General features: G+C 56.6%; 3 protein-coding genes across 10 annotated transcripts in view; 2 read left to right on the forward strand and 1 right to left on the reverse strand.

The window, feature by feature from the left end:
- WDR48 (WD repeat domain 48) overlaps positions 1 to 1,975 on the forward strand; it is a 47,933-nt gene extending 45,958 nt beyond the window's left edge. For all 3 annotated transcript variants that reach the window (XM_068982588.1, XM_068982586.1, XM_068982587.1), the window contains one exon: positions 12 to 1,975. In XM_068982588.1, the coding sequence (XP_068838689.1) occupies positions 12 to 107 (96 nt within the window). In that variant the 3' untranslated portion in view covers positions 108 to 1,975. The remainder of the gene's footprint in view (positions 1 to 11) is intronic.
- On the reverse strand, positions 1,349 to 13,070 carry GORASP1 (golgi reassembly stacking protein 1). 5 transcript variants are annotated; one of them, XM_068982590.1, is made up of 9 exons: positions 12,957 to 13,070; positions 8,710 to 8,790; positions 7,966 to 8,169; positions 6,400 to 6,486; positions 6,176 to 6,265; positions 5,718 to 5,861; positions 4,886 to 5,036; positions 4,331 to 4,483; positions 1,349 to 4,092 (listed from the first exon to the last, which is right to left on the reverse strand). In XM_068982590.1, the coding sequence occupies exons 1-9, from the start codon at positions 13,017 to 13,019 to the stop codon at positions 3,830 to 3,832; spliced, it is 1,236 nt and encodes a 411-aa protein (XP_068838691.1). In that variant the 5' UTR covers positions 13,020 to 13,070; the 3' UTR covers positions 1,349 to 3,829. The 5 variants fall into 5 exon arrangements, with proteins under 5 accessions (XP_068838691.1, XP_068838690.1, XP_068838693.1 ...); XM_068982589.1 differs by having other exon boundaries at positions 5,718 to 5,910; positions 6,135 to 6,265; XM_068982592.1 differs by lacking the exon at positions 6,176 to 6,265.
- Positions 13,071 to 13,236: 166 nt separating this feature from the next.
- TTC21A (tetratricopeptide repeat domain 21A) overlaps positions 13,237 to 15,840 on the forward strand; it is a 32,913-nt gene continuing 30,309 nt past the window's right edge. For both annotated transcript variants that reach the window (XM_068981970.1, XM_068981971.1), the window contains exons 1-3: positions 13,237 to 13,348; positions 14,660 to 14,789; positions 15,578 to 15,688. In XM_068981970.1, the coding sequence (XP_068838071.1) occupies positions 13,322 to 13,348; positions 14,660 to 14,789; positions 15,578 to 15,688 (268 nt within the window). In that variant the 5' untranslated portion in view covers positions 13,237 to 13,321. The remainder of the gene's footprint in view (positions 13,349 to 14,659; positions 14,790 to 15,577; positions 15,689 to 15,840) is intronic.

A 15,840-nucleotide genomic window follows, 5' to 3' on the forward strand; every position in this document is an offset into this window, starting at 1 on the left:
TTGCTGTTCAGGTTTTGGATCCAAATATGGACCTTCGGACAGTGAAACACTTCATATGGAAGAGTGGTGGTGACCTCACCCTCCATTACCGTCAGAAGTCCACGTGAAGGGCGGGCCAGCACTCCTGGGTATTCATTTACTGACCTTCCTCTATGGCCCCAAGAGTAGTCCTAGGAAGCCCAGAGCCCCAGTGGGAACAAGACTTCTAACGACTGATTTGGTATGGACCGAGATTATCTTTCCATTGAAGTGACTAATCAAGATGTAATATAGAAACCAGTCTCCATGTGTAGATTAAGCTGTCCCCAGCGAGGCAGAGTGCCAGAGAAGAGCCCCAAGCAGGCTGTGTGTTGCGAGATGTACTGAGGACTGAAGAGAGGCCAGCACAGATTTTGCTTCCTCCTCTTGTTTCAAAGGACCTTATCTTGATCTGTTAGCACTTGTCAAAGACACATGGTAGGGCCACGTCTGTCACTGTGTTCCAACTCCAATCCCATACACTCGGGAGCTTTTCTAAGTACATTCCATCTACGCAGTACCTATGAAGGCTTTTTCCAAGTTTGTCATTAAAAAAAAAAAGTTGTTTTCACCATTTAAGACAGTTATTTTTAATAGGAATTGGCTGTTGCACAATTCAAGAGCCAGCCCATTTCATAATAGATGATTACTGTTGGGCTTGTTTTTAATACTGCATCTCAGATGTGTTGTAGGCAGATCTGTCGAAACCCCAGGTGCTGGGTCACAGTGCTTGGACTGCCAGCCTGGAGTGCGGCCAGCCCGTGCCCAGCTAGGACGCCTGGACTGCGCGGCGGCCGCAAGGAGGTGCAGCTCTCTCACGCCTTCCTCCACTGTGTTTTCTTTATGGGCAAAACCAAGTGACACCACAGGGTCTTGCCCCGGGTGAGCAGCATGACACCATCAAAACTAAAGACCATGATGAGATCCTGACTTCATTTCAATGCTACCTAATATTTCTGGTGTCAGAGTAAAAGGGTGTCGTAAGGAGTTAATTTGATATTCATGTCCTGGAAGTACACGTTTTTCCAGTTTTATATGCAGGGGTGTTGTACCTGTATCCAGATTTCTTTTCACTGTTCTTTCTAACAATCTAAAGCTTTCATAGAATCATTTGGATCTTGTACAGAATATAACTTATTGGGGATAAACGCTTCCAACTTTTGGCAGAAAAAAACATACTTTGGATCCTCCCCAAGGTCATTTGTACTCGGAATAGAACAATGGTCCACCCTTATAAAACTACATAAGACAAGCCTCCTGTGTGAAGCCAGAAGCACAAGTGCCTTCAGAGGGCAGTTTATTCCAGTCCAGTTGCCTCCCCAGCTTGTGTGTGGCCCATCCCTATAATAGCAGGGACTGTGGAGGGGGTGGGGAAGTTTTCTTTTCTATATCTTCACAGGTTCAGCAGGAGGCAGCTGATGGGCCTGGGTCCAGACTTAACCATTTGAGATACTCTGATCCGCACAACTGTAGAGACAGGGTTCACTCACTGCTGGTCAGCCTCCTTTGGAAAGTGGAGCGGTCATTGCCTCCAGCACTTTGAAGAAGTGAGCAAAGACACGCCACGTTTCCAATGAGTCTGTCTCCCTTATGCAGAGAGCAACGGCTTTTTTAAAAACAAAAATCCTTTCTATCTTGAATACAACGGTGCACTTTCGGTGCACATTTTTTAGCAATAGTTGTGAATTAATGGCTAAAAGAAAAAAAAAAAAACTCATTTCCCAGCCCTCAGCTTTGTTTGCACGAAGGGCCCTTGGGCTGAAGGAATGGGTCTCGCTGGGCCATGCTGCCCCGTGTGCTGAGTCCTGAGGGGCGGCTGTGCTCCCTTCCCATCTTAGATCTGACCCCTCTGCCCCAGCATGGTTGTGTTTTTTTGTTGTTCCAGTCAAACCTGTAATAGTTTCCAGAAGATTTGACAGTCTGCAATGCCAAAAGGGTAAAAATCTGTATTTCACAGTTGTATAGAATAAAGGCTTTAGTTAAATTATTTCAAAGTGTATAGTACACATTTATTTCCACTTGTCATTTTCCTTCATAGCAGATTACAGAGAAAGTAAGAAACTTGTGGTTTTGTGTTTACCCTGGAAATAATTAGCACTGATACTATTTTATCCCCCAGTTTGGGGAAGGGAGCGTGTTAACGTGAGGGTGGGAAGAACCAGGTCCCTTGGGTGAGGGTGACCCTGGGTCAGGCCACCAGGTTAGTGAAGGGAAACTGGCTTCAGAACAGGCCTGGCATGATTCTGCTTCCTGGATTCCTGCAGGCAGACACTGGGCTCCCAGACAACCCAGGAACCAGGTTCTGGCACTGGCTCTGGACACAGTGCCTCCCTATTCTGCAGGCTTATCAGGTGCTCTGGTAGACCTGACAAAGCTTTGCTTTTTACATGCAGTCACAGTGCAGGAAACTCGAAGTGGTTGCTGATATGGGGCCCTCCCTCCATATCTTTGGTCTCTGCCCCCCAGAGCAGACTCCCTCCATATCTTTGGTCTGGGCCCCTCTATGAGCCTAACAGAGCTCTGAATTCCCTGTAAGGGCACACACTCCAAATCAAATGGTAAAGGTGGGACTTTCAACTGGACTGAGGCTAGACGGCCAGGCCGGAGGCAGCTTTCATGGTAATCAGCAAGGGCTGTGGGAAGGTGAGGGACTCTGGCCAGAGAGGAGAGGACAAGTGATAAGGATCACCCCTCCACGGAGCCCTCCTCGTGCTGTGGGACCTAGGCAGAGCAAGACACACAACCCAGTCTCAGCCTCCTGAGGCACTGGGGGAGAGGGGAACAGCCCTCTCCTGTACTGTGGGAAGTAGCAGCGGGCCCTGACTCACTCTTGTCCGGGCGCCTCATCCCTGCTTGGGGTGGGAGCTGTGTGTAAAGTGCTCCAGGTGGGAGGACGGGCTCTGAGAGCCTGCCTAGGATGGTGAACTTGAATTTGTTAACTATCATTCACCTCTAGGGTGGCTAGATGACTCGTATATTTAAAAGAGGTGGTTGTAAAAGTTTGGGAGCTGACAGGTGTCCCAGCTGGTTACGCTAGGTCCGCGGGATGTAGATGCTGGGCAAGCATCACGCCCCAAGCACAGGTGAGTCTCTGCTGTGGGGCCCAGGATTTCCAACCCTCCCTCAGGAGAAGGGGCCAGGTTCACTGGACTCTGTGGTCAGCCTGAGCCAACTGTGCAGACGAGCACAGGGGAAGACGGCAAAGGGGGCGGCAGGGGTCCCCAGGGCTTGGGGGGTGCCCTCCATTACAGATAGGCTGTCAGTAATGGAAAGAATCGAGGCAAGCCCCTGGAACGATTGGACAACCACTCTACAGCGACCCCTTCTCCCTCACCCCGTCTTCACACCTGCTGGTGCCTGGACTCTGCTGCCTGCCGTGCGGCCACAGTGACTGGAGCAGGAACACGCAGTGGGCCCAAGGCCCGAAGATGCCCTTCCCCAAGGCCCACAGCCTCTACCGATGGAAGCTCCATGCCCGACCCAAGCAGCAGAGTCCTCTCCTCCCCCAGCTTCTGGAAAACTGAATCTGGTGCTGTTCCCAGGCCCCTGCTACGCCAAAAGTACTTGTTTGAGATTCTTAGACAAGTGCCCAATTCCCCAAAGCCAGGACCACCAGGCAGAATGACTGCTGGCAGGTTTTCTCTTGGAGACCAGTAGGGTCTGAGTGGACACAAAAGCCCCCGCATTGGCAAAAGACACTGCACAGCCCTCGGCCTCAGCCCAGGAAGCACTAACTCAGGCCACCCAACACAGCACGGCCTGAGCTGCCTCCCACTGCCAGGCCTCGTGAGACGCCGTCAGAGGGCCTGGTTCACAGCCCAGAGTGGTCAGGAGTGGAGAGGGCCTGACTAGGAGCAGCCCCAGCCTCCACCCCGCAGTCTGGGCTCTCTGGGCTTGCTGGCTCCTCCTCCGCCTGGGCTTCGAGCAGCTCAGCAGACAGCCCATCTTCAGGTGAGGCGGTAGAAGTGAGGCTGTCGGGAAGGGTCAGCTGAGGCAGGTGGTCTGGCTGGGCCTGGGCGCTGGGGCTGTCTGGGAAGGAGACCTCAAACTCGGACCCAGACCAGGTGGCCTCACCTGAAACACACAGGGTGGAGGTGAGGAGGCCCACAGAACCAGGGCCAGTGTGGCCTGGGGCAGTCACCCCACTGACCCCCAGCTCCCACCCCCCCGGGTTGACGGGATGGGAGCGCCGGCGTACGAGCGCCTTGATGTGGCTGCCCTCCCCCACAGGCAAGCCTCTAACCCGGCTAAGAGACTCAGGGCCGCCTTCGCCACAACCCAGGGTCCCCCCGCAGAGGCGCCAGCCCCTCACCACCACGCTCGTGAGAACCGCTGCTGGAGCAGACATCCTCCAGCCCTGAGGCAGAGACCGCAGGGGGATTCATCTCTGTGGAAGAGGGCAGGCCAGGCCAGACACTGGCGTTGCTGCTGTCTAAGAGGGAGAGGCCAGACACGTCCAGGAAGCCTGGGAGAGACACACGATTCTCTGTTGGCACAGAACCCTGACCGCTGGAAGGCCAGCGCCTCAGGCTCACTGTGCCCAGTCTCTGGGGCATCTGGCCTGGCCTGAGAGTGAAGCCTCGGCTGTTTGTGAAGCCCCCAGCCAGCCCCAGAGGCTCCCCACAGCTGCTTTCTGAGGAAAGAAAGGGGACTGGGGTGGGTGATCACAGGAATAGCCAGCCCAGTGACAGAGGGCCCGGGCCCTGCCCTGTGCCCAGTGTGCTGTGTGACCTTGAGCAGGCCCCCTCTCGCCTCTGGAAGGCAGCCTCCCCATCCGCACGCTGATCACATCGTCTGCGACTAGCCCGGCAGGTACGAGATAGCTGCCAATGCCCAGCCCTCAGCTTGCTCTCAGCCTGCTCTGTACCTGGGTCCATGACTCGCTGCAGTGGAGGCGGAGGCTGCAGAGGAATCTCCATGGAACGGGGCGGGTCTCCAAGGTCTTGAGTGCCCTGGCCAGGACTTTCAGGCCCAGGGGGCTGTTCCTCCGTGGAGGAGTCAGGTGCCTGCAGCAAGGCCTAAGGGGAGCCAGGGGAAAAGAGGCATCAGAGGGCCCTGTCAGGACAGGGCTAGTCCAGCCCAACCCCTAGCCCACACCTACCCCAGGAGCACCACTCAGCTCACAGGAGCAAAGAGCCTTGGGGGTCTATTGCTTGCTCCACAGCAGATGTGCAGTCAGGCAAGAGGGGCCCAGCTGGCCTCCCCTGAGGTGCCAACATGGACTTGGGGTCCCCTTCCCACTCTGCTGAGCAGCCCTGTCTGTGACCCCCTGGCATAGTCCATGCCTGGAGAGTAGTCCCCGAGTGCCCGCATGCAGACCCCAGGCACCAGCCTGATGCCCAGAGGCACTTGGACGAGACACACAGTCCCTGGCCTAACTTTCCAATAGACTCAGGGAGGCACAAGACAAGGCCCTGCCCACCCCGAGCCTCAGTTTCCCAGTCGTGAAATGAAAATGACAACCAGTGCCTCGCACTCCCCTCACCTGCAGACCCAAGTAGCAGGAAAACCGACGCAGGTTGCACGGTCCCAGGACCGGCCCCATCTGCTCCCCCTGGGTCCCACAGGCCAGGGGGCTTCCCAAGGGCTCCACAGATAGGCTCCCGGTGAGGACAGCCCCAGTCTCCTTTCCCAGCTGCAGGCCCCTCTGCCCACGTGAAACTCCCTTCTTGCCCAGCTGGCCAGTGCTCCCCACGTACCTCCACGTAGTCACCCTGTTTGGAGCCTGTCTCCAGGCCAAAAGGGGCAGGAGAGTCCTGGGGGCCGGGTCCAGGCGGTGGGGCACCAGGTGGTGGGGCACTGGGTGGTGGGCCACCAGGCGGCTTCTTGTGGTGGCTGGGGGGCTGGGTTGGGATCCGGTGCAGATACCCGTAACCAATACCACACCCCAGGCTGCCAAAGGTCAGAAACGCCTTCCTGGGCTTGTCCCACAGTCCTTTCTACCCCTGCCACCCCCACCTGCCAGCAATGAGAGGGTCTCCTAGAGGAACATCAGCCTCAGGACCCCAGGGCCCAGGGCCCAGCCCTCCAACCCCACCGTGGGACTCAAGGTCCATGCCCACTGGCCAGGCGCCCCCCAGAGCCCCACCCCGCAGCCCTCCAATCCCAGGAAGTACCTGCCCTCTCCACCCCAGGCTGCATTCGGGGTGACAGTCACCTCCCGGCAGGAGTCAGACTCAGAATTGTAAACCATCAGCTTCAAGGGCTTCCCCTCGTGGGACTCGATGAGCGAGAAGAAGTCCTCGGACTACGACAGACACACAGCGCCTAAGCCCTGTTCCCACTCTGGGATGGGAAGCCTCACAAGACAAGACACTTCTCACGGACAGCACCCTATCCAGGGGGCCGGGGGAGCGGGGAGGAAAGGCCGCCCTTCCTCACCTCCTGGAGGATCTGGTCTGAGCCCACGACGTAGTCTGTGTAGGGGCGCAGGCCTGCGAGGGCGGCAGGTGAAGAGGGTTCCACATCCTGAGGAAAAAGAATCACGAATTATCCAACTGTCAGCCTTGCTACTGGGGGGCAGCGGGTGGACAGCTGTGTCTTCAGGTGGTGAGTAGTATACCTGTCCTCCGTCCCCAGGCCAAGACCTCAAGCCGCCCCGCCACGCACCGCCCAGCCCCTTGTTCCCCTGCCTCCCCCAGTCCACAGTCTGCCCAGCAGAGGGCAGCACTGCGTCACGGCTCACCTTACAGCTCCCGCATCTGACCACCCGAACCAACTCCAGCCTCCCCCCGCTGCTAGCTGGGGTGCTGAAGACAGATACTTTACTCCTCTGCCCCAGTTTCCCCACAGTTAAAAGTAGGATATATAGTACTTAGGCAAAAGGTTGCTGAGAAGACCAAAAAAAAAAATACATGTACAGAATGAAAACCACACCTTGTCCCACAGTAAACGCCCCACTTTATTGCTGTTACTGCTGCAGGCATAGGGCTGAAAACCTCAGGGTAGGGGGGAGGTTAAAGGCAAGGGTGGTGAGAAGCAGGTGCAAGGATTGCCTTCTCCCTTGGAAAGCTCCACTGCCCCCTCCCACTCTCCCAAGAAACGTGGAAGGATTTGCATCACCACCCCCGCATTGCACTCATGGACAAACTGAGTAAGGCCAGCTGAAAAGGTTGAGAAGACTCCCGCAAGGAGTCAGGGAGCAACAGAACCAACTAGAAACTAAATCAGCCCGTTCCTAGCTCAGGGCTCCTTCCATCCATCAAGCTGCAGGACTGCGCATTCGAGAACCTGGGCACAATCAGTGACTGTGCATGTTACGTGTGCATGTATGTCTCTGAACGAACACTAACAGCAACAGCTGTGACAACTCAGGCACAGAGATTCACTAAGGTTCAGACCCCAGGCACCAGTCGAGTGCCCGAAGGGGCTCTCAGGGGACCTGCCCCAAAAAACATATTACTGGTACACCCTAGAGTATACCAGAAAAAAACACCCTTTTTAGATAAGGACTAAAGCAGCAGCAGGATTTCCCAGGTGGCACAGCGGTAAAGAATCTGCCTGCCAACGCAGGAGACACAGGTTCAGTCCCGGGGTAGGGAAGATCCCCTGGAAGAGGGCATGGCAGCTCACTCCGGTGTTCTTGCCTGGAGAATCCCATGGACAGAGGAGTCTGGTGGGCTACAGTCAACGGGGTTGCAGAATCAGACACGACTTAGCCACTGAACAATGCAAAGCAGTAATAGCAGCATTCTGGCAGCACAACCACCCTTCCAGCAGATGGCGGCCCCATCTTTCCAAAGAAGAAAGCAAGGTCTAGCGTGTAAGAAATCCCCCAAAGTCAGAGGTCCCTGCTCAGGGGATGAGGAGTTCCCCTCTCTGGGACCCTGGATCAGGGAGCCCACACCCTGCCCTCAGAACCCCCTGACAGGCCCACTGGCTGCTGGCCTTTCCTAGGGGGTCTCCCCACACCCACCCCCAGGGACCCCCCGCCACGCCTCCACTCACCAGCACGTGCCACACGTGCTCGCTGGCGCGGCGGCAGCTGCAGAAGCGGACGCTGGCACCCAGCAGGCCCTGGCCGCCCCACATGTTGCTGGGGACCACTTCCACCTCACGCACTCTCATGGTCTTCATGCTGAACACCTCCAGCTTCACAGGCTTCTCCACGTTGGCCCTCAGCAGGGCCTTGAGCGTGTCATTCTCCTTGTTCTGCAAGGGCAGGAGGGCTGACCCCTGGAGCCCCCCGCCAACGCCCAGCCAGACGCCCCAGACAAGTCTGGCTCTGATATAGGGCGAGGGCCCTGGTGGCCAGCTGCCCCCAAGAGACCTGGTGCAGGGCTGGGTCCACAGGTCAGGGCTGGGCCTGCAGCCACTGGACCCCCAGCATCCCTAAGCCCTGCTAAACCTTCCTCCCTCGGGGCCCCCAGAAAACACCACAAAGTAAGCAAAGAGCCCCCTGAGTCCAGAGCACTGCTGCACGGCCCACTCTGAGAGGCCCCTTCCAGAGCCCTCACCCCTCTGGGCAGGCCTGGAGGCTTTGTGGACAGTGCCAGGAGTCCCCCTGCCTCCGGCCCACCCCAGAGGGACCAAGGGCTAAACTCCAGGCAGGGCCCCCATCAGGCTCACTGTTGCCCTGGAAGAAGGGGAGATGGGGTTTGGTCTCCAGGGCTGGGGTTCCCAAGTGACAGCAGGATGAACGGACGGGCAGATACACACACACACATGGCAGAGGCAGGAGGGGGGCCTCACCAGTCTTGAGTGCCCGATGGTGATGATGAAGTCGAAGTAGGGCTCCAGGCCTGCCTGCTGGGCAGGGGAGTTCTCCTGCACCTGTGCAGCACAGAGGCTACGGTCACTGCGCTGACCCCAGGGCTCTCCCAGAAACCCCCAGCCCTCAGTTCTAGAAACCGCCCCACTCCCCCTGTCCCAGAGAGGACACAGACCCCAGCGTGAACTGGGCCAGGCGGGCCGCACATGGGCACAGCCAAGGCTGACGCCATCCTCTCTCACTGCTTTCCTGGGCTTATGTTTTCCTCTTTTAGAAAACGACTCTTTTCAGGTCGTGATCCACAGACTACGCCTCCAGACAGCCTCACAGAAAGAGCCCAGGGCAGGAGGCCACAGGGAGGCTGGGTGACTCAGACGCTGCCCCAGAGGCCTGCGCTGGGGCCACTGGAGAGCCAGAAAGGTTTACCAGAAAGGTTCAGATGTGGACAGGAACGGAGTGCCCTGGGGTCGTGCCCAGAAAGACAGGAGTGGGGAAGGCAGCCTGCGGCCAGATCCAGAGGGCCCCTGCCCTGTGGTGACAGATCCAGGCAGGGTTGAGGAGGGCTGGTGGAGGAGAACAGACCCCGGGGTCGGGCATGAGCCTGAGCCAGGAAGCCTGGTGAGCAGCACACAGTTCCCTTTGCCATCCAACCTCCCCACAGCACACCAGCCCCTCCAGCAGCGAGTCCCAGCCCGAGGCTGACCCTGTGCTGCCTCGCACTCCCAGACTCCCCACAGTCTCCAAAAACACAACAGCCAGGCTTGCCGCTCTGGTGGAAATCCGTCTCAAAGGCACCATTCACAGAGCCTCGCTCAGACAATGCAGCCTTTATCCCCAGTTTTGGACCGCAGGTGGGCCGCAGGCCCTCCAGCCTTTGGCTGTGAGCACTTGAAGCCCAGTGTCAACCAGGCCCCCAAGCCCTGGGACTCAGGTGGCCTCAGGTTCTGGATGCCTGCTTGAGGGGAAGGCCCCGTGGCTTCTGCCACTCCCCAGGCCCTCCAATCGCACCGTCCCCAGACTGAAGGAACCCTCAGCGCTGAGGCTGTGGATCCAGGCCAGTTTGCCCCTGGGATTAGGGCTCCCTCCTCACAGCAGTACCAACAGAGCCTCTCCTTGCCACTTCTAGAAGCTGCCACAGCTTCTACTGAGAATGAGCCCAGAAACCCAACTCCACCCTAGTTGGCCTTGCCCAGAGGGCTGCTCCTGGGAGCCTGCTTCGCCATCCCTTCAGGGGAAAGTCTGGGAAGAGGTAGCTTTTCAGCAGAGGGCAGTTCATCCAGGAAAGCTGCTCCTCCCTGCTGTGGGCCACTCCACCCCACTTCTGCCGGGTAAGGCCCTGGCTCCAGAGCAGGCTGGTCGCCCTGTACCCTCCTCCACCCAATGTCAGCTGCTCTCCGTCATCAATGAGGCCCCGAGGCTCAGGCCCCCAGTGCGCAGGCTCTCCTCCCAGCCCACCCTGCGCCTCCACCTCCTCACTCCTGTGGCCTTGCCCTTGGTCTGGTGGCACTTCCCCTGCCTCTGCCCTGGGCCTTGCCGTCGCCCACTATGGCTCCACAGCAGAAAGCATCTGGGATGCTGCCCGCCGCACCTCCAGTCCCGCAGCAAGTGCCCCCCTCTGTCTGGCTTTCTCCGGGGGTTCCTGACACCCCCAACCCCACCGCCCTACATGTGTGCTGCTTTCCTAACCCACTCCCCAACTCCCATCAGCGCACCTAGAGCAGTTAACCGCACGATGGCAGCTTACACCTTCTGAGGACTGGCTGGGTGCCAGGCAAGTGCACAACCTGCTTCTCCCGTCTCACTAACCCCAACTGACAGCGGAGGAAAAGCACTCAGTTATTCAACAACTGCCTGACCCCAGGAAATCCGACCCAGAGCTTGTTCCTGCCCACAGCCCTGTAACAGCTCGCCGAAGGCAGCGACTTCTCCACCGTGCTCTGCATATGTGGGAAGGCCAATAGTCAGAGAAAGCAGCCCAGTTGTTCTTTGTCTGGTTTTCTTTTTACTATTAAGGAGGCAACATGACACTTCTACTTAAAACCTCCTGATGGTACCATACCTCACCATTAAATCCTAAATCCCCAGGACAACACACAAGGCCCCACGCAATGTGGCCTCATCCTTTCCCTCACAAGGGCCTGGCCATTCAAGCACACCAGTCCCAGCTCCTCACTGCTGAAGCTCAGTAAGCATAATCCTACCTCAGCGTCTCCCTTCGCCCTGAACGCTCTTCCCCCACATATCTATGTGTGTGTGTGTATATATATATATATATATATATACACACATATATATATAAAACAGGAAAAAACTTACCGTGGAACTATTAAAGACCAATGATTTGAAGAAGGAAAGAAAATGATCAAGCAGATTAAAAAGCTATGTAGGGGTAGTTAATTGCAAGAGTGACCAGATAAACTTCACTTAGCCTACTGTCCACTCCTTATTTCTGAGTGTCGGCTCAAACGTGACTTGATCAGAGGCCTTTCCTGACCCCTCTATCCAAAACAGCACCCACTCATCACTCTGGACCCCTTACCCTGCTTTATTTTTCTCTCTAGCAATGGTCACCACCTACCATACATTTCCATTTCTAGGCTGCTCCCTTCTCTCCTGGCTGGCACCCAAATGTAAACTCCATAAGAAAAGGGACAATGTCTCTTCTGCTCACTGCTTCATCTCCAGTGCCCGGAAATCTACATGCCATAGCGTATGTGCTCAAAGTCACTGTTTTTGGCTCTAAGGCTATACTGTACAACACAGGGCACATAGCAAATATTTTTATATAATAACTATAAATAGAGCACAGCCTTTTAAAATTGTGTATCTCTGTATTGTATGCATATGTAAAATTGTACATCAACTATACTTCAATTAAAAAAATAAAGCTGCATGTATGAAATGAAAAAAATAAATGTTTTGTAAATGAAGACCCAGTTCCTCAAACTATCCACTCTGTCCCTCTCCAACCGGCCCTTCTTGTCTTCACTCCTAGCATCCAACCCCACCCCCTGTCAACAGCCTTAATTTGCTTTCCATCAAACCTGTTGGAAGACCCTTCTGGCTGCATGAATTTCACTGTCGACTTTTTCTGCTTGGTACCACATCATGGTGTCCACTTGGGAAAGCCCATCAGCAAGCACAAATCCTGTTACCTCCGGGTCCTGGAGCCATCCTGCCTTTCCTTTTAGCAAATCTCTTCTTTGGTCCCCACTCTTATTCCCCAACCCTCCGCCGCCTCGTTGTCAACACAGCCTCCTATGATAACAGTAAAGACCACTCAAAAGTAAGGCGTCAAACTGACAAGCTACGCCCATCTCTGCAGCCATCCACCTGCGCACAAGCCAAAAGGGAGTCTGGCCCACCTGCGCTCCGGAGACAAGAGACCCGCCTGCCCCTCTCACCTCTGTTACAGCCCCGCCCTCTCCGAGGTACTAATCACCCCAGATCTCCATCTGGCCGCGGACCCCTCTCCCCGCTTTCAGGCCCTGGAACTCACTCCATCTCTCCACTGTCCTCGCGACTGCTCATCAGGCTTCTTTGTGGCAACACGGATGACACACTCTCTGCTGCGGCCCTACGGCGCTTCTCCGCGGTGTTCCACTTGGGGACCCTCCCCCTGCAGCAAATCTATCCCCGAGCCCTCTGCCGCATTCTCTCTGCTCTCCCGCTCCCACTTTCCCTGTCTGGTTCTCACTGGTCTTCGACCTCTCGAAGCCTTTCGACCCCGAGAAGCGTGGGATGAGAGCCAGTGGACTCCCCGGCAGTTGGCGACCCCCTGGATCCAAGAGCGCAGACGGCCGGGGACTGGGCTTAGCTGGCTCTTTCCTCAGGCCCAACATGGAGCGCAGTGCACAACAGGCGATCACAAGTGTGTTCATACAAGTGCACAATTTCTTCCTGACTGAACCTGGCGCGCTCACTCTCCCCCTGGGAGAAGTGCCATTCCGGAGCGGCCCGACTCCACCAGGAAACTCTCCCGCTTCCTGCAGAGCTGGCACTTGGGGCTGGCGCCGGGCCGACCGCGGCCGCAGGCGGGCCGGGACCCAGGGGTGCCACGGCGCCTTCTCTCGGCGACGGCTCCCACCGGGAAGGGGTACCACCCTCCCCCGGGAGGCCACCCAGCGCCGAGACCCCGCGGCTGCCGCCTCCGGGCCGGCGATCCGGCGTTCCCGAGCGTCGGAGCGGGTGCCGCGCCAAGCCCTCCGGCGCCGCAGGGGCGACTCACCCCGTGCAGGTGGAAGCCCTCGGCGCCGCCCGCGGGCTGCTCGGCGCTGGCGCCCAGGCCCATGGCCACGGTCAGCTCGGGCGACAGTGCCCGGGGACCGCGACGCCTACCCGGGAGGCCCAACCAGGCGCCCCCAGCGCGGACTCGCCCTCTCGGCGCTCGACTACCCGCGCCTTGTCACGTGGGCGCATGGCCACGCCCACCCCTAACTCTGACGCCCTTAGAGAGCAGCCAGCTGCTCCGTTTCCAAGGACGCGCAGGCCTCCGACTTCCGGCCGCGAGAGGCGTACCCAGGACCCTGACTTGAGAATCTGACTCCCGGCGGCACCACGAGACCCCGACTCTAGAGCCGCGGGCGTCCAGAGATGAGCAGCAATGACTCCTCCCTTACGGTGCGTGACCCGGGCACTGCTCCCTCCGGGACTCCTCCTCTGGCCCATCAGCCCCGCGACCTGCATCTCCCCTGTTACTTCTCTGACCGCCACCCGGCTTTCGCTGTCCCCGGCCTCTCCAGACGGTCTTGGTGCCTTCTCGCCTCTCTTTCCGTGGCGAGCACATCCTGTCTAGTGTTCTCTGTGTACCCTGAGCCCCTAGCCATCATCCCCACCCAGTCTTATCTCCGAGCTCCCCCAAACCAAAGCATAAAAATCCATCACCTTGCCATTATCCGACCCCCACCCTCGGCTCCAACCGCCTGGGCCTCTTCTGTGTCTTTCACCCTAGTGGATGGCACCACCGTTTGACGCCCGCAGCCGCTACTCTTCCCCATACCTATCTCCAGCTCCTGTCTATCAGCGGAAAATATCAGCTCCTTATTTTATCTCCTAGCCCAGTATCACCACCATCTCTCCCCCTCTGGGCACCTGCAACAGTCCCCCTCCCAGCTGGTTTCTCTATTTCATCTCTTCTCAGCAGTGTCCCTACCTCCACCACCACCAACAGCAGCTACCCCAACACACACACACACACACAGAGACACACACACACGAGCCAGAGAGGTTTTTGCAAAAACACACATCTGAACACTTTCCCTACCCCCCCCACCACGCACACCCCCACCCCCACCCCATGCATAAAACCATTCCAGCTGCTTCCTATTACCCTCAGGATGATGTCTGAGCTCTTTCATATAGCCCACAAGGCTGTTTACAATCCAACCGCATCTATCCCCAACCCCAGCACCCACAAACCTTAGGGGAAGTGAGACTTCACTTTGAAATCTCAGCCTCTCTTATTGCATGACGTTTGTCAAGCCACAGCCTCCATGGGCTTTGGCTTCCTTAATTGTGAAGAATATGGAGAGAATAATGCATAAGATAATAGGCGTAAAGCCCTTGATCCCCTTCACCACAGGTGGTTAGCCCACAATAACTTGCAGTTCTAACTATTGGTGTTGTGATCCTTATTACTGGTCCTCCTTCTTCCCCCTTATTCCCTTCATAAGGCAAAACCTGAGCTGAATTTCTCATCAACTTTTGAACCAGAGTCTGTGGTTAATTCCAAAACAAGCCATGTCCAAACTCTTTCCTAAGGAAACGGTATGGAGCTGTTTCTGTGGCTGGGGAGGAACAAGATGAGGCCAGAATATTCTTTCCCTTCTCTTTACAGAACTGGAGGAGGAGCAGGGGATAGGGGAGGGAGAAGATCAGAACAGAAGCAGAAAGGGGCCCAAGACTATTGCGATTTTGCCTTCCTCCTCACAGGCTGAGATCATTTACTACAGCAAAGAAAAGTACTTCCGCCACGTGCAGCAGGCCGCAGCTGTGGGCCTGGAAAAATTCAACAATGACCCGGTGCTGCAGTTCTTTAAAGCCTATGGAGCCCTCAGGGAAGGTGAGGACCCATCAGTGTTGCCTCCTGACCTTAGGCACTCACCCAGCACTAACGCACTGGCTCCACCTGGATGCCTGCTTCTACCCCAGTCATGTTCCCCTTGAAACAGTCTTACAGAGTGGCTAGACTTCCAGGATAATCCACAGAAATCTGTGTAATCTATATCTAGTTGACTTGGGAGACCTGAGAGCTCACTCCCCCTGTTCTGCACCTCAGTTTCCCTGTCTATGAAATGAGTTGGGGAGCAGGGAGAAATGACCACAGGATTATTGAACCAACCCCAGGCTTGATTACTGAACCAACTTCAGGTAATGCAGGAAAAGGAGGAAGTGGTAGGTGTGGACACAGTCATGTGTGGGACAGAAGCAGAGAGAGGAGTAGGGCCCCTGCAGCACCAATCCACTGACATTCAGAAGGTGGTCCTGGGCCGCCCATGGCCAGTGTCAGTGGACATGGAAGGATAAATATCATCAGTGGCTCTGGGGTTATATTTTATAGCTAGCTGGGAATGCACAGAGGTCCTTCTTCAGAACCAATACAGGGTATCCTTGCAAGTACTCACAGGAAGATCTCTCAGCTCCAAGTCCTCCATCCCCTGGCCACACGAACCATGGTGCCAGCAGTCCTTTCAGGAAGCTTCAGTCTTCAGGGAACTTGGGCCATTACGGACCTATGGACCAGTTAGTCCAAGCCTTGGGTCAGATCGCACCAAGCCCTGAGTCAGCCCTGGGTCTGCTGTGGAGCCTCCTGCCCTCTGAGCATAATAACCACGTGGGCTCTCTTCACAGAGCACATCCAGGATGCCATTGGCAGCCTGGAGAGCATCCGGAATCACCCAGACGTGTCCCTGTGCTCCATCATGGCCCTCATTTATGCTCACAAGTGCTGCGAAACCATTGGTGAGTGCAGGCGTGCTCAGCCAAGCCTGGCCCAGTGGGGAAAAGAGAGCCCTGCTTCAGACACTGCCCCTCTTGGGCGGCTGCAGGAAGTGTGTGCACCTGTGGCCTCAGATGCTATGAGGAGTGGCTGCCAGTGCCATCCCCACAGAGAC

The sequence above is a fragment of the Capricornis sumatraensis genome, chromosome 10 (assembly GCF_032405125.1).
Source record: "Capricornis sumatraensis isolate serow.1 chromosome 10, serow.2, whole genome shotgun sequence".
Lineage (NCBI taxonomy): Eukaryota > Metazoa > Chordata > Mammalia > Artiodactyla > Bovidae > Capricornis > Capricornis sumatraensis.